We start from the raw sequence: 22,432 nt of genomic DNA, 5'->3' as shown, positions 1-22,432 counted from the left end.
ACACACACACACACACACACACACACACACACACACAAACCTCAGGGTGGGGGTGGGGTACCACTTGTCACACACCCCACTCTGCCTCCTCTGTAGTACTACTGGATCCACAAGCAATTGTGTGGAACGGCGGGAGGGTTGGTTCCATAGAAAACTTCAAGATCAAATGGTGTTTAATTTGATTATGAATTGCTTGTATTGGGGGAAATTAGCCAACAACAGGCTTGGTTCAGTTCACTCTTCCTGCTGAAGTTAATTGGGTGACAGCTGCACTACCCTGTCCAGGTCCTGCCCTCTGCATGGAGCCTGGGCTTCCACATAGTCAGTGATGGAAGGGGAGCACTGGCCAGTCTCTGAGAATGCAAATAAGGTAGGAGAGTGGGTAGTAGGGTTCACTAAGGACAAGAAGCAATGAGGGCCGTGGTGGCAAAGATGGTGAGAAGGTCGAAGCCCTACCTAGTGGGTTCAGAGTCCCACAACCTGGGAGGAAGCTCAGCCACCACACAATGAATGGCTGGATCTTAAGAGACAAGTTTGAAGAGAGGCCTCTGGCTAGGTGAGGAGAGTAGGTGCTCACAGATGCTGGCCCTGAAAATCTCATGTCTCTAAACCTCATTCACAAACAACAGGCAGCCCTAGGGGTCCCTCTCAGTTTAAGAGAGGTCAGCATCCAGCTGTGGAGCACGTGGCCAGGGGCATGCTCACTCGCTCACGCAGGTACAAGCCCCTCTGGGATGTGGAGGGGGTTTTCATCGTGAGAGTTGCCAAGTCACCCAAGTGAGGCCTCCCAAGGTGCCTTGGGGATGGCTCCACTCCTCCAGCACAAACATCCCAAACTCAGGTAGTGCAGGAAGACCCACATTCCCAAGGCTATGTTCCAGCTGCATTCCTGGATGGTGCAGGCTCAGTTGACAGTGTCCTATCCACCCCACCATTTGCTTGATTACTCAGTCTTGTGCTCAGAGTATCCACTTGGTCTTTCTTGTTATTGCAGATGTGGACGAAGCTGGTTAGGAGGGTAGCTCTCGCGTTGGCTCTAGAAATCACAGGCTATACCAAAATACAGCGAGGCCTTGGTAGTCCTGCTTGGAAGCTTGGGAGGTGACCCCCCCTGCCCCCAGCACGGGCTTCCTCTGTGATGAGAGTTCAGGTGCTCCACCGAGCAGGCTGGTGCTCCAGTTTGATGGCTTCTCCCTAGGAGCTTTCCTTCCTCCTCCTCCTCCTCCTCCTGTGACTGCTGTCCTCCCTGAATCCAATCTCTTTCCTTTCTGTTCCAACTCTCTCAAGGATGACAGCAGCACACGGCTGGCTGATGGTGAATGTTCCGAGCGGATCTTTGGGGAGGGGCCACCTCGGCTCTGGTTGATAGACTCTCAAAAGTGTCCCAGGCTCTGAGTCTATAGGATGAAGGATGACAGTTTGTCCTTTCTCTTTGTGCTCACTTGGGCTTCTGGAAAGTGCCAGTGTGGGCTTTCAGAAAGGAGGAGGAAGGGACATGGGCAGGACAGCGCATGCGATCAGAAAGGAGGACCTGGGCACTGACAGTGATAAGCAATGCTGTGGAAGTGCCTGCTGGCCTGGGCAGTGGTGGGTGGAGAGCCTTGGGTGGCACTAGCCTGCCACAGGAGCCTCTCAGCCCAGCCAGCCAAGCTCACTACTCATAACATCTGTCATAGTCCCTGAGGTAGGTGGCCAGTGGACTGCATGCTAGAACCAGAGCCCAAATGCTAAGAGCTGGAGCTTGGTATTCCTGGCTTCAGGACAGCACTTGGAGGACAACAGATGTGTGTAAGAGACTCACGATGCTAACCCATGGGTTTGCCTGAATGGTATCATAAACTCTATGCTTGGCGACACATATTGTTAAAACATCGTAACCCCTGGAGTGTCAGGCAGTGTCCTGTAGATAACGACACCCCTCTCATGGATGGGTCCTTGTCAAACAGGCCAAGGAGGCAGCTGGACAGGTCCTTGTCTGCTAGCTTCCACCTGGGCCTCCCACTCTGATTTCCCAGAGAAACTTGAGAGCTGTCCGGGCGATATGCAGTGTAACCAGTCTAGGAGTCTCAGTCACAGGGAGGTGGAGCAGGGTACCACACTATCACCACAAAGCCCCAGGGTATAAAGACACCTGCTTTCCTCCTCTGCCCAGCTGCTGCCCAACACCCATGGGATGATGGATGTGACTCATGGGACAGAAGAAGGTGACAAAGATGATAATGACATAGCCAAGTGTGATGCACTGCAGGAAAGAAGCCCTCGGCCCCCCTCACTGTGGGACACATCTCCAAGTTAACCCATGCTCTTTTATTCCCTAAACTTGGATTAGTAGAGGCTCTGTGGTGGCCATGCCATAGACGTGGGTTTGGGTGCAAGTCCATCCTGACCAGAAGTTCACCTCTTTGCTCTTGCTCATCTTGGTCCTTCCTGGGGTGAACAAGCCCCAGGTTGCTTGTGAGTGGGCTCCCAAGATGTCAGGCCCTTTCTGAGTTAGCCTCCACGGTGTTATGGTGTGGAGGAGTCAGTTATCACCGACCACGGCTAAGTCTTGCACCCTCTGCCCCCCTCGGGTGATGCCACCTGTGAGGGGTTATCTGGGCTCTCCTCCTGGGCTTGCAACTGTTATGGACTTGATTCCAGCTTGCAGGGATGGTGGGTAGCTTCACTTGCATCGCAGTAACAGTAGGCCTGTGGGGTGCTGGCTTTGACTGGTCTTGACTATTTTCCTAGGATTTCAGAGTATTCAGTAGGAATATTTTGTGGGGACCTGGAGATGCAGTGACTAGTGCAGCAGTAACCATTGCTGAGACGGTTCCTGGAGGGGGGCCATTGTGGGGAGCAGCTGACCTGCTGAAGGGCCAGCACTGGACGTGGGTGCTCCACTGCACCACACTCTTCTGGCGATCTTCAGTGGCAGAGACATGGCCTTTCCATCCTGTTCTGGGCCTTACTGGCCCAAGGAGGGCAGACGAGTGACATGGGAAGCAAGCAGGTAGCCACAGAGCCTGTCTTCATCTGCCTGCGGACATGCAGGGGCTCTCCAGACATGCCAGCTCAGGGGGAAGCTGGGAACCGCAGCAGGTGAAGGAACCCATAAGGCTAGCCACCTGTTTCATGTGTGCACAGACATGTGTGCCAGACAGCAGGTTGTCCTCTGGGAAAAGCAACATGGGAAATGTTGACTTTCAGGAAGGCAGAGCTTTAGGTGACAGACACGTCCTCACTGTGGGAGAGGCCTCCACCACACTGACTTGCTCAGTGTACCACTGTAGGTGCCCACCAAAGACACAGATGGAACCACACCACTATGCCCACCATGCCAGCTGCCTTGGGAGCTGCAGACTTCACCTAGAACATCTGCTCAGGGTCTGGACTGATTTCTTTCTCACAACATGGGAATGTTGGCTGAAGGAGAAATCTGATGGGTCAAGATCAGAAAAGCAAAGCTGTCCAGACAAAGGCTGACCATCCTGTAGTCTTCTCAGGATACACGAGACGCTAATGCTGGTGGGTCTAGGGGATGAGGGTTGTTCTGGGGGTGGAGCTTGCTCTATAGAGACACCTGAGGACTGAAGAGCTAGTAGATACCTACCTCATCTGCCTGAGGGTCAAATGGAAAAGGTGAGATGTTTCCCTGCATGAGTTTGTGGTTAACAGGCACATACCCCTAGGTGACAGGACAGTACAAGCTGGGAGGGACAGAGCACTGAGAGCCACTGAAGCAATGTCAAGCAGGAACAAAAGCCAGCTCTGTGTGATGACAGCATTGGCAGTGCCCAGAGTTCAGCTATCAGTTGCCCACTGCCAAACAGCTCATATTCCTTAGCACGGTAGCTTTAAACAGAAAATAAGTGTGGGTTGGGTGTGCAGAAATAAAAACCCCTGCTACAAAGTGAGTTCCAGGACAGCCAGGGCTACACATAGAAACCCTGTCTCAAAAAAAAAAAAAAAAAAAAAAAAAAAAAAAAAAATTGAAAATGCAACTACTGCATGGTGTAGGCATTCCACTGCTGGGTCCATAAACCCAAAGGCCTGCATGTGTATGCTCAGAGCACTGTCCCCAGAGCCCACTGAAATGCATGAAGAGGGGAAATGGGACTTGTATGCATATGTGCCACTCGGCCATCAGGAGCCTCCTACACGTGTTTCAGTGAGCATGGACTTGGGGCTGCAACGATCAGCAAGAACAGCCAGCCACTAAGGAACAAGTCTATCCCCAGAGGAGCCAGAGTAACTGAGACAAAAGAGAGGTGGGTGCTAGGGCTCTCAGGGATTGGGAAGTTTGGGTCAAATGGGCCAGAGTCTGTTTGTTTACATAGAAGAGATTGTGGACGGATGGTGGTAATGGCCACACAGTAATTTAAACATTTAATGCCACCAAACTGGACACTTAAAACAGGACGAGATGGTACACTTCTGGTTTGTGTGTGTGACTGATGGCAACATAAAGAACAGTGGTGCCCGGAGGAAGCAGATCTGATGACTGTTCCCACCCCACAGCCTCCCTTGGCTGATGTCCCCACTCCAAGCAGGTAGTGGCCCATGCGTGGGAGAGCTCGGTGCAGATGGTCATTGGCTAAGCAAGAGAGCCTCAGGAAACTCCGCCTCCCTTGGCTAATGAGGGCTGAGTGACAGCCCGGGGTTATCTTCTCTCACTTGGGCGGCAAGTGAGACCTCTTGCTGCCTCTGCAGCGCAGGTCAGTAAGAGTTGTGTTAGGCCAGCAGTTGTGGATGCCTGTGGTGTCTGAGTCCTGATTTTCAGATGGTGTCACCTGTCCTCTTGGACCTGGGTACCCTTTTCTGTTCAGTGTCCGGAAGATCCAGGAAGTTCTTTAGCCTTCCCATGAAAAATTAAAAAAAAAAAAAGTGGCTGGCTTGCAGCCTTTCTGTCCGCATGTGTGTCTGTCCTCTGGTCACTCCTTTGTGGCTGCTTCAGCTCATGCTGTTGTTTTTTTGGTGCAGTCAGCACGTCTAAGCCAGAGGCCGATTTGTCCCCTCCCCTGGACACTGCTCCTGCTGTCCAGCCACAGGATGCTGGGAACTGGGCTATTGAGAATTGAGCTGAAGGATACACAATCTCCAACCCTACGCCCAAGGAAGGAAACCTTTGCGAGTCTTGTGGAGTTCAAGGTTCTGACTTCAGGAGGAGAAGCCACAGCAACCTGAGCAGTTTTAGCCTGTGTGGCAGTCTTGTGTGCACTGCTTAGGCATTCAAGGCCTCCCTGTTGCCTGCCTTAGAGCCAAACTTGGAACAAGGACCCAAGGCTGGGCATGCTGCTGGTGAGCAGGTCTTGACTGCCCCCTGGTGGACATTCTGTGTAGGCTGGTGCAGATGAAAGTGAGGCATACCACAAATTTCAGGTTGCAAAAGGAAGGCCTGGGCAGAGCCCCAAACCCCAGCCACGGATGGTTAGTAGCCAGCAGTGAAGAAGCCCTACTGGATGTCTGAGGACATGTGGAACAGAATCACCTCCGGGAACTGGGCAAAACTTTTCATTATTCTTCCTGCCCAAGTGGTGGTGGTGATGTTATCTTTCTGGGCTGTCAATGGCAGTTCATCCATTGATGTGATGGGTTCTGGAGGGACCCACTGGGGCAAGGTCTTTCCCAAATCCCAGGGAAAGAGGGTCAGGCATATGGATCAAGGCTGGGTGTTGAGGCCACAAGGTCTTCTGCCCCTTTCTGGACTGGCAAACCATGTTTGGGCCTCCGTTTTCCCATTTATAAAATATTGCAAACAGTCCCTTCACAGAGGTGTAGGATAATTCGTGTGAATTCATGAGCGGAAGGTTTGGAAGTGTCTAGCAGGTAGGAGGTGATTGACAGCCCTGGTCTTCTTCCCTGGAAACAAGACCCTTGTGTGCAGGACAGGCAGGAAGTGAGTGACTCCTTTAGGTCCTCATTACCTTGTACTCTCACATTGCACCTTGGGATTGATCCTGCTTTGGACAGGCTGTCAAGGCAGGGCTTCTGAGGATGAGCCCCCAGATGGGGAGGAGCCAGAATGGTGAGTGGTCACAACAGCAGGTACAGATGGTATGCCGACTGTCTCAGGCACAGCTCAGAGGCAGCTTCTAGGCCAGCAGGGGGCAGTGTCCACACAAACCCCTAACAGCCCTGACCAGAGCAGTCCTATGGGACAATTTTTATGTCAACTTGACACAAGAGAGGATCATTGGCGAAGAGCAAATCCTAGCTGAGAAAATACTGCCATAGCGTTAGCCTGAAGACAGTGCTGTAGGGTTTCCTGGCTGACTGATGTGGGAGGGCCCAGGTCACTGTGGGAAGTATCACCCCTCATCTGGTGGTACTTACTGGGTGCCGTAAGAAATCTGAACAAGCCTTGGGGAACAAGCTAGTTAGTAAGTAGCATTCTCCCAAGTCCTTTGATTTAGTTCCTGCCTCCAGGTTCCCATCTCGGGTTCCTGTCCTGACTTCCCTGTGATGGGCCTTTACCAGGCAGTGTAACGTGATAAAAGCCCTCTCCTTCCCAAGCTGCTTTTGGTGATGATGTTTTATCACAGCTATAGGGACCGTACTCAGGCATGGGCTGAGATCTACCCAAGCATAACTCTTCTGTTCTGCACACAGGTCTGGGCACCCATGCAGTGTTCTCTGTGGCCCTACAGTTCTGTGGGAGTTGTCATACACCACTTCATTTCCATTAAGGAGCCAGGCCCTGAACCTTTTTCCCTAGTCAGTGGGCAGTGCCAGCAGTCAACAGAGGGAGCTGAAGGCTCAGGAGAAGTAGGGTTTTGTTCTCTGAGGTCACAGGGACCACTCTTGCATCTGGTCAATTTCCTACAGGAGTCCCCATCCCCCAGTAGTTCTGTGGCTACCCTTCTTCCCAGTTCTGCATGAACTGGACTGGGTTCTTCCTGCTTCCAGGGGCCAGCTCCTTCCAGTTGTCAATCTGCCATTTGAGAAATCTGGAAAAATATGATCGCATCATCCTGGTTAACTATGATACGACGAGAAAGAAATGGCCGAGGAAGTCTGACATCACTGTCAAGCAAGCAGCAACACTTGGGGTTCAGGGCCTCACCTGTGACAACTGGAATTGCCAAGAAGCCGATCCCAGGGCCTTAAGCTCTTACTTCCTGGTAGGAGTTGACTTGCCATCATCCCAGGAGTGGTGGAACCAGGCCCAGCCCTGTCCCAGGACAGCCCCGGACTGTAATCTGTCTCTTCTTGCGCCTCTCCTGGTGGCTTGACAGTTTTCCTGGCCAATAGCTTCACATTTCTCATTAAGAGCATTGGTGTAGTCCTTTTTCTTGCCCATGAAATCCACGGTTTCTCTTATCTCCCATGCGGACAAGAACAAGCATTTGGACAGACCTCGGTTTCCCTTGTGGCACAGGGCTCATCAGACTTGAGGACTTAATAAGTATAAGGAAAGTCAGCCTCTGGGGTGCTAGTGGGGGTGTGAGGAGGAGTTGAGTGTGAGTCCATTCTCTCCAAGGGCACTGCCGGATGAGATGTGGGCAAACACCATCAAGGCTCCCAGTCCTCTAACGGCCTCCCACCTTTCCTCTGTACCTTGTATGTGGAGCCGTCGGCACAGCACAGCACCCCGTGTCCCTGACGCTGGTCTCGAACCCAGTCACCTTCGTACTTGTCACCATTCCTGAGGGCACAGCACAGGACCCTCATGAGGCTAAGAACCAGGTGGTAGCAGTGACTCAGACCAACTCCTCTGACCAGGCACAGCAAGCACACCGGGGCCAAGGCAAAAATAGGCCCTGAACAGATGGTCTGTGAGCTCCTGACTTGCCAGAGCTGGCTCAGGAGGGCTGGTGACAGGCGGGGACATGTATGCATACCTGCACCGCCCCTCCACCCCCATGGTAGGACCCATTTCCCAGAGCATGCTGGGCCCTGTGCAGGACACTTTTGGCTTCTGCTACTCAAAATGGGAAATGACAGAGAGGAGGAAATGGGAGAGGTGACTTTGCCTGTTTCAAGGGCAGGTGCTGGGTAATAATCCACCTAGGAAGCTGAACACAGGCTTAAAGTCTCTAACCCTCTCCCTGAAAGGCAGCAGCTTCACTGACCAGTATCCTTGCTCAAACCCAGGTCCTTGGGATCCATTCTTGGGTGCTAGGTCCTGGATTCAACAAGTGTGTGAGGAGGCAGAGATAGACATACAGATAGACATACAGAGAAAAGCAGCAAAGTCTCAGAACATGTTTAAGGCCTGGGTACTAGGCAGTGCTTTCTACAATATCTACCTACCCAGACCCCTATGGCCACCAGCATTCTAGGAGGTAGGGGGGCCACTCTTTTTCCCAAGTAGCAGCTTATACCTCCAACACCCGTACTCACTTAAAGATCATCTGCCCACGGCCATGTCTCTTGTTGTCATGGAAGGAACCCTGGTATACCTGCCCGTCCTGATCCTCCAGAAACCCCTGCCCTAGTGAAGGAAACCAAAATACACCAACTTGATTCCACACCTCCTGCTAGTGATGGCCCTTCCTCTCTCCTCCCTTAGCGGCCTGGAGGAGATCTGCCTGCACTTAATTCTGGCAGGAAGTTGGACTTAGAAGATTCAGTACCAGGACCCCACTGGCCTCCTAGACCTGCCCATTAGCTCCGTTCAAACAAGAATGGTAGATGTATTTAGGGACAGATAGCTGCCACTGCCCAGGTCAGCAGGGCTCATAAAATTGATCCAGACTAGCTATCACAGGTTCTATTGGGGGCTACCCAGAAGGCCCTCCACAACCACTGGGCTTTTGTGGACAGTATAGAGGGATGCTTCGAGTCCACTTGAATGTTTCTGTCTCAGAATTAATTACTCTGTACACAGTAAGCACAGCAGGGCTCTGCCTGAGTTCCCCTGCAAGGTTTGTCACCTTGAAAGGCCAGAGAAATGTGAATAAAGATGGGGCCTTGCTGAGCTGTCGATACCCTCAGCTTCTAGACAATTCAGAAACTCAAGGGAATTTCTGTCCCCTAGCTCAAGTAAACCTGGAGAAAGAAAGGGAAGTTCCCGCTGCATTCATACACACTACAATCTGCTAGGTTCATTTACGGCGTTCGTTAGTCTTTCCCAGTGTCCATAGGCACGGGTATCTCTACAGTCAACCTCTCAGCCTCTTTGGCCTTGCAGACCATGCACGAGGTGACTGCCTCAGGCCTTAGGGGCCTGATCGTCCAGTGTCACTGGGATCTTGGGAGAGTGGATTTGGTCAAAGCACAGCTGCAGCAGCAGGATGACTCACTCTGAAACTGCAGACCTGCCTCAGGCCAACCTGTGGGATCCATGCTTATCATCAAAGAACTGTGTGCTGTTTTAACCTGTAAGTGGTAGACAGTACAGATAGCCGATGTGGGCATGACACATGTCTCAGGAGATGGTAGGCAGCCTGCTTTCTGTATATAGGCTTCTGTATATAGGCTCATCTGCACTGTAGGCAGAAAAAGGGGTACCAATCCCTGCCTCTGAAGTCAGACAGGCTAGCTTAGTGGTTCTTCTACCTGAGCACACACAGACCCCCCCCAAGCCCCTGGGTACCAGACCTTCCCTCAGGCCTTGGGAGAGCTCCCCTTCATAGCGACCTCCGGCTTTGTACTTCATGACGCCGTGCCCTTGAGGCTCTCCTAAAACAAACTGTCCCGAGTAGGTGTTTCCTGGGACAGACAGGAGGGGAGAATCAGGCTAATTTCCGGTTCTCTGCTGTGCCCCAGCCAGTGGAGGTGGAGATGACGCCAGTCATTTTCATTTTCTTCTTTTTCTTTCTTTTTTCCTATTTCTTTTTTATAGTTTTTCTGAGACAGGGTTTCTCTGTGTAGTTCTGGATATCATGAAACTTGATCTGTAAACCAAGGTGGCCTCAAACTCAGAGATCCCCCTGCCTGCGCATTCCAAATGTTAGGATAAAGGTGTGTGCCACCACCTCCCGGCCTGAGGTGTTTTCAAATGGAGGTCACTGTCTCTATGTAGACTAGGCTGGCCTCTGACGCACAAAGATCCGTCTTCCTTTGTTTTCTGAGTGCTGGGATTAGAGGTGAGTGCTACTACAGCTGACTGTCGTCTGTCTCTTTACCTTACTCTTTGGTATGGACAGCGAGGAAGAGAACATGTTTTGGACCTGTGTCCATACCCTGGCTGGGATGGCAGACTTCCATGGAAGCCCTTGCCTGTGGCACTGATGGGGTACAACGAAGGACTCTCCTGGATTTTTAAAAACAACTGAACCCAAGAGAAAAGCCCAAGAAAAAAGCTCTCCTGAGTGCTAACAACCACTAACTGTGAAGCCTACAGCTCCAGGAAGTACCCTTGACCACTGGCATGGAAGCCTCAGAGCAGTCTGTCCATCTAGGGATGCACCTTGACTGAAATATCTTTGTTTATTTTAAGTGCTGGCATTAAAGGCATGCATGACCACCTCTGGTCTAAAATGCCTTTTTGCTTTTTTAAAGATTTAATTATTTATTTTATGTATGAGTGCTCTATCTGAATGTATACCTTCATGCCAGAAGAGGGCATCAGTTCACATTATAGAGATGGTTGTGAGCCACCATGTGGTTGCTGGGAATTGAACTCAGGACCTCTGGAAGAACAGGCAGTGTTCTTAACCACTGAGCCATTTCTCCAGCCCCTAAATTATCTTTAATGTAGAAGAAAATATAACTTTGGGATGACAAATTTTTCTTTCAACTAGGTGTTATAGAGAAGACCAAGTTTTCTATCATGGTGAATGCAAATCCTTACCTAGGAACCCTAGGGCACCCTTTCACTGGACACAAAGGCCATCCAGGCCATAAGCCTCCTCACACTCCCTTGCCCCAGCCTGCGTGCTGCTCTCCTCTCGTTACTGGAGCCTGAAGCTCCCTGTTTACACACAGCACTCTGTGTGGCCATAAACTCTGGGAGGGTTTACGGGAACAGAGTCAGCAGCCCACCTCTGCCCAATGCTAACCTGACCAGGCCCAGTGCTGGCAGCCTTCCCCAGTAATTTCTCCATCCACAAATTCGCCTTCGTAATAACTTCCATCTTTAAACAATAGCTTCCCATGACCTGGTAAGAGAAACAAAGTGCAGTCAGCTTGTGGGAGTGGCCACAGACCGACCCATGCCAGGCGGGCTCCCTTTTGCAGAGTGAAAACTTCAGCTGCCATGGTGGCACATGTCTGTAACCTAGCTCCTCAGGAGGCTGGGCCTGTCTGGGCAACACAGTGGAAACTCATATAAACAAAGCAACACATTCCTGACAGCCACAGAGGCATGAGCTGTGCATATGAGACCTTGTCTGTCCTCCATCCACACGAGGACAAAGGACACATGCGTGTGTGTCCATGCACGACAATGCCCATGGAGACCAGAGGTTGGTGTCAGGTTCCCTGGAGCTAGAGTTATAGGCTGTTGTGAGCTACCTGACGTAGGTGCTGGGAACTGAACTCTGGTCCTCTGCAAGAGCAGCTAGCACTCTTTTGAGCCATCTTTCTGGCCCCCGGAGAACATATTCTTAAAAGCGGGTGACTCTTCAAGTACCTCTGACAACAGTGCCTGCTTACAGAAGATAAATCTTTAGTGGTGGTGAAAAAATGAGAAACATCGTTGTGATAAAAACACCAAGCAAAAGCTGAAAGGTGCTAAGAATACAGCCTGCCAGTGAGGCACTTGCCTCATTCATACAGGCTCTGGGGTCACAAGAAAACAATAACAGCAAATAATAATTAAGACAATATTGGTAAAGACTGGGTGCAGTGGTGCACTTTGGAGGCCAAAGCAAAAGGATTACAGGTTCAAGGCCAGCCTGGGCTATATATCTAGCAAGACTGTGTCTCAAAAACCTAAACCAAAACAACAAAAAGATACATAAAAGAAAATGAGAAAGATTCTGATAGCCAGCAGATATGATGAACCTTCTTGTTTATGGAGCAGGCAGAGTCTAGACAACGGAAAGTCTAGACTCAGTACTTCTTTCGTGCGTGTGTCTCTGTGTGTGTGTGTCTATGCAAGGACCATTCCAGGGCATGCTCATTTTGTACTTTTTCTCTCTATTGCCAAGGTTTTCTAAAAATCTGGTTCTTTCTTTCTTTCTTTTTCTTTCTTTCTACTTTTTGGTTTTCTGAGACAAGGTTTCTCTATTGTAGTTCTGGCTGTCTTGAAACTCACTCTGTATTAAGACTGGCCCTGAACTGAAGAGATCCCCCTGCCTCTGCCTCCGGAGTGCTGGGGTTAATGACCTCCAGTCGGTCATTTCTTTCTTATTAGAAACAAAGCCTGATACCTCACTTCCATTAACTCTAGCTTGGGAAAACACAGCAGAGCCTCCATGCTGTAAGAGAGGCAACAGGAGGCAGCCTGTTAAGAACACAGCTGCCTTTCCCCAGGAATCAACAGATTCAATGTCTCACAGCAAAACCTCCACATCTCCTGGCCTTTGTCTGGTGGTATTCTATAAACTGGAATGCTCACAGACACGAGAGAACAGGGTTCTTTCTTGCCCACGTTTACCTTTTTTTTTGGAATAAGAGACACTATTAGAGGCCTGGATGTCCAATAACAAGCATGCAGGACGCCATGATGGTGTTTGTGTGTGACACTCTGGGTCTACTGCCCCACTCTTTCCCTCCCACCAATAGTTCTACCACCCACCAGCATGTGATGAGCTCCAAGCCTACAAGAATTGGTCTTACATTGGTTCCACCATGACTGGGTCCAAGTGGTAGTCCCAGTGTGCAGGCGCAGTACCGGGCTATGCTTGGTACAAGACTGACTGCCTCCCACACTTTTTCTCAGGACTCTGGCTCTGGAATGAGCTCTGCAATGGTCAGAGGCTTCTTACCGTGTTTCTTGCCTCCCTTCCATTCTCCTTCATAGCGGAAGAAAGAATTTGGGTATACATATACGCCATAGCCTGTATACGGAAAAGAAGATGAACATAGCAATGGTTTGCCATCAACAGACAGAGAGATGGGGCAGCTCAGGGTCTGGAGTACTCTGCAGGTCATTTCTCATCAGTCTCTTGAACATGACAGGATGGTTAATTGCTCAAGATGCATGCTCCCTCTCCCTTGCTTGGGTTTTGTTACATGGATAGTACTGGGAGAAAGGCAGGCCTGGCCAGAGGAGGGCTAAGACAAAAGCTGATTGTAGGCTCTTTAAGAGGAGGCGGTTGAGGGAAAGGAAGCAGTCAACAAGCTCCGTGAGGATACAGCGAAGCGCTCACCCTGCCAGGACCGTCACTATCCTCCTGTCCCCACGGGACAAAAATCCACACTCACTCCTAATTACTCCTGGCTGCCTCATCTTTTATCATGCAGCTAGCTCTGAGACATCACACCCAACACCCATCTCTCAGTTCCTTGAGATGGATAAGCAACCCCACTGCTTTCTTGCCAGCAAGTCGCAGCCTGGGAAGGGGAAGACAGTGACACTAGCATGGACTCTGACCTCATATCGATCCTGTTTCTCCGGTTTTAGAACAACTTTTCATCAGACTGCATTGGGCGAGCCTCGTGTGCTCACCCAGCCAGCCTGACCTCAGCTCTACCTGCCCCCCTGACGCAGGGTCGGCTGGCCGTGAGCCTGCAGCCTGCACCACGCCTGTGGAGCACGCGAACGCGACCGAGCTCCAGCGGGGAGACGCAGCCCGTACCGTTTCGCGGCGGCAGTCTCGGCGAGTGCCGTTGCGGCTGGAGCGAAGCCTGGTTCGGATCGCCAGCTGCCTCCATCTTGCCGCCAAAGTTTCCCTAGCAACCATAAAGCTGCCTTCCATTGGCCTCCGGTTGCCATGGGGCGTGGCCAGGAGAACGTAACATCCGAAGCAACGGCGCCGGATCCGGAGCCTGAGGACGCCAATGCGCCTGTGCACCACGGCACGTTTCCGCCAACCCCGTCCTTCCGCCGGGAAGCGCTCCCGCCAACGGCCTCGGCGTCCATACCGGAAGCGGAAATGGTTGGAGCTTGGGCCCCGCCCCGCGGCCATCTTGGTGGCTGGAGGCGGCGCCGCGGGACGGAACGGAAGTGCCTGTGCAGCTTCCCGGATCCGGAGCCGAGCTCTGGCGGCCGCCCTGCCCGCCATCCTCCTTCCGCAGCCGTGAGGGAGACCGCGGCTCGGCTGCACCGGAGCTGCGAGGTGCTGGGGGTGGGCTGGTGGCGCGGACCTGGTCGGGCGGCACACCACCGCCTTCCTCTGGGCTGTCAAGGCCACGGGCGAGCCGGCGGGCGGCGGGCGGGCGGGGCCGGGCAGCGGCTTTGAGCCTGGCGAGGGGTTGCCAGGGGCAGGCCGATCTCCGAGAGGGGTGCGCGAGGGGACTGCTGAGCGCTGCCCGCCCCGGCCGCGGCTCGCCTCCTCCCCCTCCGCCCCCAGTCGTGGAGGAAAGTGGCCTGTTGTTGCCTGCACAGATCCGGGAGGCATGTGTTAGGTGTCCTCTTGCTACCCCAGTACCGTGTTCGGTTTCGGGGCACACGTGTAGGAATTAAGCCCGAGTGCGAAGACGTTACTGAATGGATTGAAGGGGTGCTGGTTAAATGGGTCTAGATTATATGGTGACATTAAGACAGTAAAATGTCCAGCCCTCCAGGCTGTACCTCCAGCGTGGAGCAGATAAGGCTACTTTGTCTCCCTTAGCGGGGTATCAGTGCAAGAGGGCTTCCTACTTTCACATTGAGAACCCCCAGTGGCTTTTCTTTCTTAGTTCTTAATAATAGATACTATCCAGGAGGTGGTGGTGCACGCCTTTACGTGAGGCAGAGGCAGAGAGTTTGAGGCTAGCCTGGTCTACATGGAGCAACCCTGTTTGGGGGGTTAAAAAGACTAGAGATTAGTTATACGGTATGTCTTGGAACTTTTTTTTTTTTTGATGTGAGTTTTTTTTTTTAACCCTCATTAAGTGCTCAGAAGAGCATTAGTAAACCCATACTCAGCCCCTTAGATCCAGGTTGTGTGTTGGGGAATTGGTTGCGGTGGAGGTAGAAAGGGCTGGGGAAGATCCAAGATGATCATTTCCCACCCCACCCCCAAAGGTGGGAGGGGCCCAGAGAGGGAAGGACTCAGAGGGGCAGGGTCTGGAAGGGTTGACAGGGAACAGCTCTTGAGGCATGCAGGTGCAAGAGGCAGCGACCCCCAGATGCTGTGCAGAGCGCTTTCTCCTCTATGGTGTATTACTAATTTAGGAGTGATGGATTGCAGAAACTAGAAAAATGATGGGCTCCAGAACACCGGGGGGGGGGGGATGTTCTGTGTGTGTACTTGTCCCCCTTAGAACAGTTTTTGTCTTGGTTTTTTTTTTGTGTGTGTGTGTGTCGGAGCGTAGAGCAATTTCAGTAGGTATGTGACAAGCACTGTAGGTCGTGAGGCCCATCCTAAAACAAATCAAGGTCCCTCAGGGAGGAGCATGCATTCTGGTGAGAGGAGATTGAGAGATTACTAGAAAGAGATTGGAAAACAGTTGTTACAGAAAATGCAAACAGTGATGTGACATGGAAACGGTGGTCATTGTGGACAGCATGGAGGGCCTCTCTGACCTTTAGTCTGAATGGAGAGAAGAGGATTGCAGCTAGAACAGCTGGTATGAGGGCTGCCCTAATCCAGGAACAAGTCTGAAACATTGAGGGCTGGCACTTGGTTCACCACAGGCTGCCAGTAGATCCTCATGAGACCCCTTTGAGGAAGGCACTGAGGTGCTCGCCCTGTTTTCCAGGTCTGAACCCCAGGCATTCTTCAGTGGCTGTCCCAGATCATACTGCTAGGAAGTGCAGTGCTGGGATTTGAAGCCGGCAGTGGGACTCCAAAGTTCACATTCTTAATCTCTATGCTGCCTCTCTCAGGTTGTTATTGGCAGTGAGTTTAATCAAGATGTAGAGCAATGTTTGTCTGATAATCAAAACTTGACTAATGTGTTTTAGGTAGGCTTTCTACGCATCATCTGAAGCAGAGTTTTAAGCTCAGCTTATAGTACAGACTTTAAAGGAATAGCTCCGTCTTTTTTTATTTAAAATGGCCTCACTGTGTAGATAGGTTGGTCTGGAACTCACTATATAGACCAGGCTGACCTCAACTCACCTGCCTCTGCCTCCTGAACTGGGACTAAAGGTGTGTGCCACCAGGCCTAGTATTTTCCTTTTAATATTACTCTTGTCTCAATTTAAGCAAAAGTGTTTTTGTTTGTTTGTTTTGGGTTTTTTTTGGGGGGGTGGTGTTCCAAGACAGGGTTTCTCTGTATAGCCCTGACTATCCTGGAACTCACTTTGTAGACTAGGCTGGTCTCGAACTCAGAAATCCGCCTGCCTCTGCCTCCCGAGTGTTAGGATTAAAGGCGTGCGCCACCACACCTGGCGCAAAAGTGTTTTAAAAATCCCTGTAAAATAATGGAACATTTTCGTATACTATAGGGTAAGTGTAATGGCCATTCTAGGTAGTACACTCTAATGTGGCCTCTATTTAAATGTGAAGTCCCCCAGATAGGGCGAGCCACAACTAGGTTCTTCAGTTAAATTGTGAGCATTTCGTTTATGCACACACCTGAGGCCAAAGGGCATTCTCATTGTCCTGGGCAGCTCTGAGCACTGTACTCCATGGATCCAGGAAGTGGCAGCACACTGGCAACTCTTACTGCAGACTTGAGACTGAGGTCTGTGGGTGCTGTGAAGGCTGTCACATTATGTGGCCACTGATACCTGGCTCCAAAGGACCCCAGGGCTGAGGCAGGGTGGGCTGGAGGTGTTGGATCTCTCCTGCTGCTGCCACACTGCAGCATTTGTGAGCCTGGTTTCCTACCTGCTTTGGGAGCATTAAGACCAAGCTCAGGGCTTGGCTGCAGTTGAAGGCTGCCTGTGTGTCTGCCTTTAGAAGAGCATCATTTTGCACATGGTGAACCTCAGGCTGACTGTGGCTAGAGAGGGTGTTGAAGGCCTTTCAGCTGCTCAGCACAGGTAGATTTAAGTCATACTTGAACTACAGTTTGTTTCTCCTCTTCACTCTGTGGGTAGCAGAGGGACCTGGGACAGGCACTGCTCATAGACTTGAGGGGACCAGGACCACAAGATTTTCCCCTCCTGCTTCTCAAGTAGGACTGATGACAGAGGTCCCATCACTTAGCAGTTTCCCCGAGTCTATATCTGAAGAGCTGGATACGAAGCTGGACCTGAGCTGCTGCCAGGCCTAGCACTGCTGGAGGTCTGTCCTCTGTGAAATCAAGGGTAATGATGGTTTTCTTGGCTGTCTGGGTTTTACAGTGAATTCTGCCTGGGATCCCTGCAGCATTGGAAATGGCCAAGGGGCAGATAGGGTCACCTTCACAGTTGCTAGATAAGAAACAGGGTCACGGATAGATGGACTGCCTGCTAGTCCTGTTGATGGGGAGAGGGCCTGGCCCTGGGAGTATAGATCCAGAACAGAACAGGAAGACTGGGTGCTTGGTGAAAACCCAAAGAAATGCTTTGGATGAAATTTCAAGTCATAAAAAGTTCTTGACAGACTGGTCAGTAGAGGGGAACATTTTCATATCCCTGGATGCTTTTTATTTATTTTAAAAGAATTTTGTATTTATCTCAGTTACAGAATGTCTGAAGGGGACAGTGTTGGAGACTCTGTCCATGGGAAGCCCTCGGTGGTGTACAGATTTTTCTCACGGCTTGGACAGGTGAGTAGATTTGTAGATCATTAGAATGACTTGGAAGGGAAGCTGTGTCTCCTGACAGATTCTCCTGAAGGGTGAGCTTGCCGTTTTACAGAGAGAAGCTCACCTACAGCTTGCCCTGGGCAGAAGCTTTCGTTTTCAGGGCTTGACTGGTTTCTTTGCCATGAGTGCCTGTACACATGTTCCAGGAAACGGTCAGGTAGAGGGGTCTGGACCCTGGAGACTTCTTGTTCCTGTTTCTGTTTTGTTGCTGCTGCTGCTGCTACTGCTGCTACTCTTCCCCCTCCTCCTCCCCTCCCCTCCCCCTCCCCTTCTGCTCCTCCTCCTCCATCCCCTCCTTCTTTAAACTAAAATCCTTTTATCTCAATGGTGTAGACAACAGTGGTCCTTGATCTTCTCTTTCCACCCTTCCTTTTCCTCAACCTGACACCCGAATTCTGGTAAACCTCAGCCCTCTTTTGCCCTCAGGTATTTGTTGGGTGTTGCTCCCTGAGAGTGGGAGCCTCTCATGCTGGCCCAGGTAGATGTAGGTCACTATGTATGGCTGTGTTTGAGGCTGTCTCACACACTCACTGTCTACAAGTCTTATTCAGTGAGCTGATACTATGGTTCAGTTAAAAACTTGCCATGCTTTTAAGAAAGTATCATACAGCAATCTGTTGATAATTATTGAAGCTGTTTGGTGGATAGGTACACGTCATGTAATCATGAATGTTTAAAAATGCTTATAATTAAAACATAAAATTATATTTCAGAGTTAAGATGTAAAACATATCTATGTGCACATGAAATGTGTGTTTATAGAAAAACCAAGCGTTTCCATAGTAATGACTATAGCTTTGGTATGTGTAAATGCACGGTTTGGCTGCCAGCAGTCAAGCTGTGACCAGCCACTTCCCAGTGAAGACAGGCAAGGACAGTGTGGGCCTGCTGGACAAGTGCAACAGTCCTGGAGACTTAAGAGTGAAATCTAGAGCTCAGAGAGATCCCTTGGGAAAATAGGTTTTGGGTAGGATTTGACCCATGTGTGTTACAGCATGGGATACAGTATATGTGTTACAGTATGGGGATTACAATATGGTTTATAGCATCTGGGCTTACAGTATGTGGGTTACACAGTATTGAGTGACAGTATGTTACGGTTGCACTATGGGTTATAGCATCTGGGTTACAGTATTGTGTCACAGTATGTTACAGTGTGGGCTACAGTATGTGGGTTATAGTATGTGTTACAGTATGGTTTGCAGTATGTATGTTACAGTATGTGGGTTATAGTATGCATGTTAGAGTATGCATTTTGCAGCATGGGTTACAATATGCGTGTTACAGTATGTGGGGTACAGTATGTATGCCACAGTATGAGTTATAGTGTGCATGTTATACCATGCAACAGTGGGTTTAAGGTGTGGACTTGCTCCTCTGTAGCCTATGTCCTCCCTTTGGGTGAAGTTGATCTTCCTTATAATGATTCTGATATATAGTCTGTAATATAGTCTTTTATGCCTGATGATTTTATAACGCTTTTGCTTAAGAATCAGATCAGTTTCAGGAATTATTGCAGATAAATCTTGGATTAATTATAGTCAGTGTTTCATCCCAGTGTATATATAATATATACATAATATATATAGTACTATATATACACATATATATATACTGTATATATTGTATAACCTCTTGGTGTTTTAAATATCTCTTTAAAATTGAAACCTAGCTATTTCAGAAAGTGCACTTTGTAGTACATGAGAATTGTGGGCTAATGTATGCCTTTTATTCTGCCTTACAGATTTATCAGTCCTGGCTGGACAAGTCTACCCCCTACACAGCCGTCCGGTGGGTTGTAACACTGGGCCTGAGTTTTGTCTACATGATTAGAGTTTACCTGTTACAAGTAAGTGTGGTCTTAGCTGTCTTCACATTGTCTAAATGTGCTGTTGGCTGGAATGTGTCGATTGTATGTCTCTTAGAAGACGTGGTCTGTAATAATTTCAGGTGTGTGACCACCTGATTAGAGAGGATTGGTAACAGTTTGTCCTGACTTTATTATGTTCCTTATTTAGAGTTCTCGGTGTGTCCAGGCTAGTCTTGTGGATAACAGACCCTGTGGAATCCCTTAGACCTTGTGTGTCTCTGGGGGCACAAGCTGTTCCCTGCATTCTTGAGTGGAGTATTACAGACTTAAGGTGCACAAGTGACTTTTGCACTCTGGGTCTAAGCTACTTCTGTGTGGCTAAAGAGGGGAGTGAGGACGAAACATTTAAGAGGATAAAGGATGGGTGGCTTGAGGCAGTTCTTCAGGTTCCTAGGCTGTCTGTGAGTGTCTTGGACAGGTGGCTTCTACTCAGGCTTCTGTTTGGAGCTTGCTGCTCCCTAGTTAGACACTTGGTTTCCAAGAATTCCTTGCACACCTGGGTTGGAGGCTTTTCAATGTCTGTTAGCCCAGAGAAAGGCAGCTTAAAGATTTCCATTAGCGCATTTTCTCCTCTGCATCCATGAAAGGTATTTCCGCATTTAAAGTCTGTCTGTCCATCCTTCTTTCCTCCCTCCCTCCCTCCCTCCCTTACTTCCAATATTTAGGAGGACATTAGGACATGAGACAACACATTGATTTACTGGATTTATTGATGCATTCACTGCTGTGAAATACAACACATTGATTTACTAGATTTATTGATGCATTCACTGCTGTGAAATTCTTGAGTAAATGTAGACACTTGGCCTTTATGGTTTTCATTTATGAATTTATTCCTAGTAGCAGACACAGTGCTGGTTTTGTGTGATGGTGGTAGGCTACTCTCTAGTTTATGCTTGAAGGATTTGATCTGTACTGCATGTCTGAAATTAGTGTTGAGTTCATTGAAACTTGGTCGATTCACTAGTGGAAAGACTGGACGGGCAGCCTTGGGGTGGGGGTGGAGCAGAGCGCACAGGTTGGTTGTACTCTGCTCTGAATCAGATTTGTGCCTGACCTGGCATTCCTCACGGCTTGACTTTGCAACACGATAGCATATATGCATAAAATTGACTCTTATATCCAGTTTCTAGTTGTCTGACTTGAAAAATTCTTAGGCAGAAAGGTTTCCTTTATATGAAAAAATACAGGCCTTTAAGGAGTACGACACAGTTCTGGAAGTGAACTGGGAAAACTCAATCCTTTAATGTGTTAATGTTAGGACTGCAGGGATTCCCAGTTCATTGTCTTCTCTGGAAAGCTGGATTCAAAAACTGTAGATTTTTGCCAGTGGGTGAGATGGGATGAAAAGAGGTAGGGTGCAGTGGTGATGCGTGCCTTTAATCTCAGCACTATGGAGGCAGAGACAGAGGCAGGTGGATCTCTGAGTTCAAGGCTAACCTGGTCTACAGAGTGAGTTCCAGGACAGTCAAGGCTACACAGAGAAACCCTGTCTCAAATACAAAACAAAGAAGAAGAAAAAAAAAAAAGACAGAAAACCCTTTTCTCTTGATTTCTTGGTTCTCCATTCTAGATCTCTCATGTGAGGTTACTATTTCAAGTGAAGTGTTTCTAATGCTGTGAGTTGTCTACAGAGGACTGCCAGCTGTCATGTGTACAGTAATAGCTGACCTTCTGTTGTAGACTTCATGTGAGCATGTGTGCTCACAGCAAGCTTTGAGGCCAGGAGTACACTTGAATGTTACTCAGATGTCCATCCTACATTAGCCCTGTGGGCAGGGCAGTGTGTCTGTTGAGGAGAGCTTTCTTTTCTGCTGCAGCCAGTCCTGGTTAGGCACATTTGCCTAGACCCTTAAAGATGCTTGTTGTCTGGGCCCTAGGTTGTCATAGTCTTGTCAAACTCACAAGGTAAGTTGAGGTAAGTGGTTACTGTGGAGCAGTCGTTGCTTATCACCTCGCCTTGAAGAAACCATGTTTGTGGTGCAACAGAGCTTCATGGGTATGGGCTCAGTGAACTGGTTCCAGCTGGCTGGGCTGCTGTTGATGATGCTTTCCATTTCTTCCAGGGTTGGTACATTGTGACCTACGCCTTGGGAATTTACCACCTAAACCTTTTCATTGCGTTCCTTTCTCCCAAAGTGGATCCTTCCTTGATGGAAGACTCAGGTACAGCAGGGCCACTGGGGTGCTGTCAGAGTGCATCCTCCTTGGGACAGTCCTTGGTCCTGGGGACTTGGACCTGAGCTCGTGGTTTGTGATTGTGACGTCAGGATCAGGATCCCTCACTAAGCCCTGTGCAGCTGTGGGGGGAAGGCTCACTCTTTACTCCACTTTGCTCAGGAGAAAAGTGAAGCTCTTGGTTTAAATAACACATCCAGGGTCACATGGGAGGATGTGCAGGGCACAGGGGTCACTGTTTGGCGTGCTCTCATACGGACAGAAAAATACAAGAGCAGTAAATAGCAGAGGTACAGGTCAGACCAGGAGGACCCTGCTTGCCAGGAGTTAGCACAGGCTGAGGCATTGGGTGTGCCCTGGTTTCTGAGTTGAAATGTTCTTGGGTGTGGGTTTTTGTTGTTGTTGACACAGGGTTTCTCTGTGTACCTCTGGCTGTCCTAGAACTCACTTTGTAGACTGGGCTCATCTCAAACTCAGAGATCCACCTATCTCTGCCTCCTGTCATGGGTTTCTCCTACCATGTGGGTTCCAGGAATTAAACTCAGATCATCTGGCTTGGCAGCAGGTGTCTTGACCTGCTGAGGCATTTCATTGGCACTTTGTATTTATTGTGATAATGGATTTCTGTATATTCCATACTGGCCATAAAAATTCATCCTTTTCTCAGGTGCTAGGATTATAGCACGTACCACTAGTGGCCTACATTTTCTGTTACCTGTTTTAGGTAAATGTTAGTTTGTCTTT

At 49.6% G+C, this 22,432-nt stretch overlaps 2 protein-coding genes across 6 annotated transcripts in view; one reads left to right on the top strand and one right to left on the bottom strand.

Annotated features, from left to right (window-relative positions):
• Morn1 (MORN repeat containing 1) overlaps positions 1 to 13,718 on the bottom strand; it is a 58,872-nt gene extending 45,154 nt beyond the window's left edge. Inside the window, exons 1-6 of one of the 3 annotated variants that reach the window (XM_021160537.1) lie at positions 13,614 to 13,718; positions 12,801 to 12,872; positions 10,929 to 11,027; positions 9,526 to 9,636; positions 8,326 to 8,416; positions 7,540 to 7,627 (exon numbers count right to left, since the gene is read on the bottom strand). In XM_021160537.1, the coding sequence (XP_021016196.1) occupies positions 7,540 to 7,627; positions 8,326 to 8,416; positions 9,526 to 9,636; positions 10,929 to 11,027; positions 12,801 to 12,872; positions 13,614 to 13,689 (537 nt within the window). In that variant the 5' untranslated portion in view covers positions 13,690 to 13,718. The remainder of the gene's footprint in view (positions 1 to 7,539; positions 7,628 to 8,325; positions 8,417 to 9,525; positions 9,637 to 10,928; positions 11,028 to 12,800; positions 12,873 to 13,613) is intronic. The other 2 variants (XM_029476727.1, XM_029476726.1) reach the window with 2 other exon arrangements.
• A 219-nt stretch (positions 13,719 to 13,937) lies between these two features.
• Rer1 (retention in endoplasmic reticulum sorting receptor 1) overlaps positions 13,938 to 22,432 on the top strand; it is a 12,759-nt gene continuing 4,264 nt past the window's right edge. Inside the window, exons 1-5 of one of the 3 annotated variants that reach the window (XM_021161158.2) lie at positions 13,938 to 14,093; positions 17,030 to 17,158; positions 17,514 to 17,601; positions 19,385 to 19,489; positions 21,577 to 21,676. In XM_021161158.2, coding sequence (XP_021016817.1) covers positions 17,521 to 17,601; positions 19,385 to 19,489; positions 21,577 to 21,676 — 286 coding nt within the window. In that variant the 5' untranslated portion in view covers positions 13,938 to 14,093; positions 17,030 to 17,158; positions 17,514 to 17,520. Of the gene's footprint in view, positions 14,094 to 16,948; positions 17,159 to 17,513; positions 17,602 to 19,384; positions 19,490 to 21,576; positions 21,677 to 22,432 lie in introns of all 3 variants that reach the window. The other 2 variants (XM_021161157.2, XM_021161156.2) reach the window with 2 other exon arrangements.

The sequence above is a fragment of the Mus caroli genome, chromosome 4, assembly GCF_900094665.2.
Source record: "Mus caroli chromosome 4, CAROLI_EIJ_v1.1, whole genome shotgun sequence".
Classification (NCBI taxonomy): Eukaryota; Metazoa; Chordata; class Mammalia; order Rodentia; family Muridae; genus Mus; species Mus caroli.
This window is presented reverse-complemented; position numbering and strand designations above follow the sequence as displayed.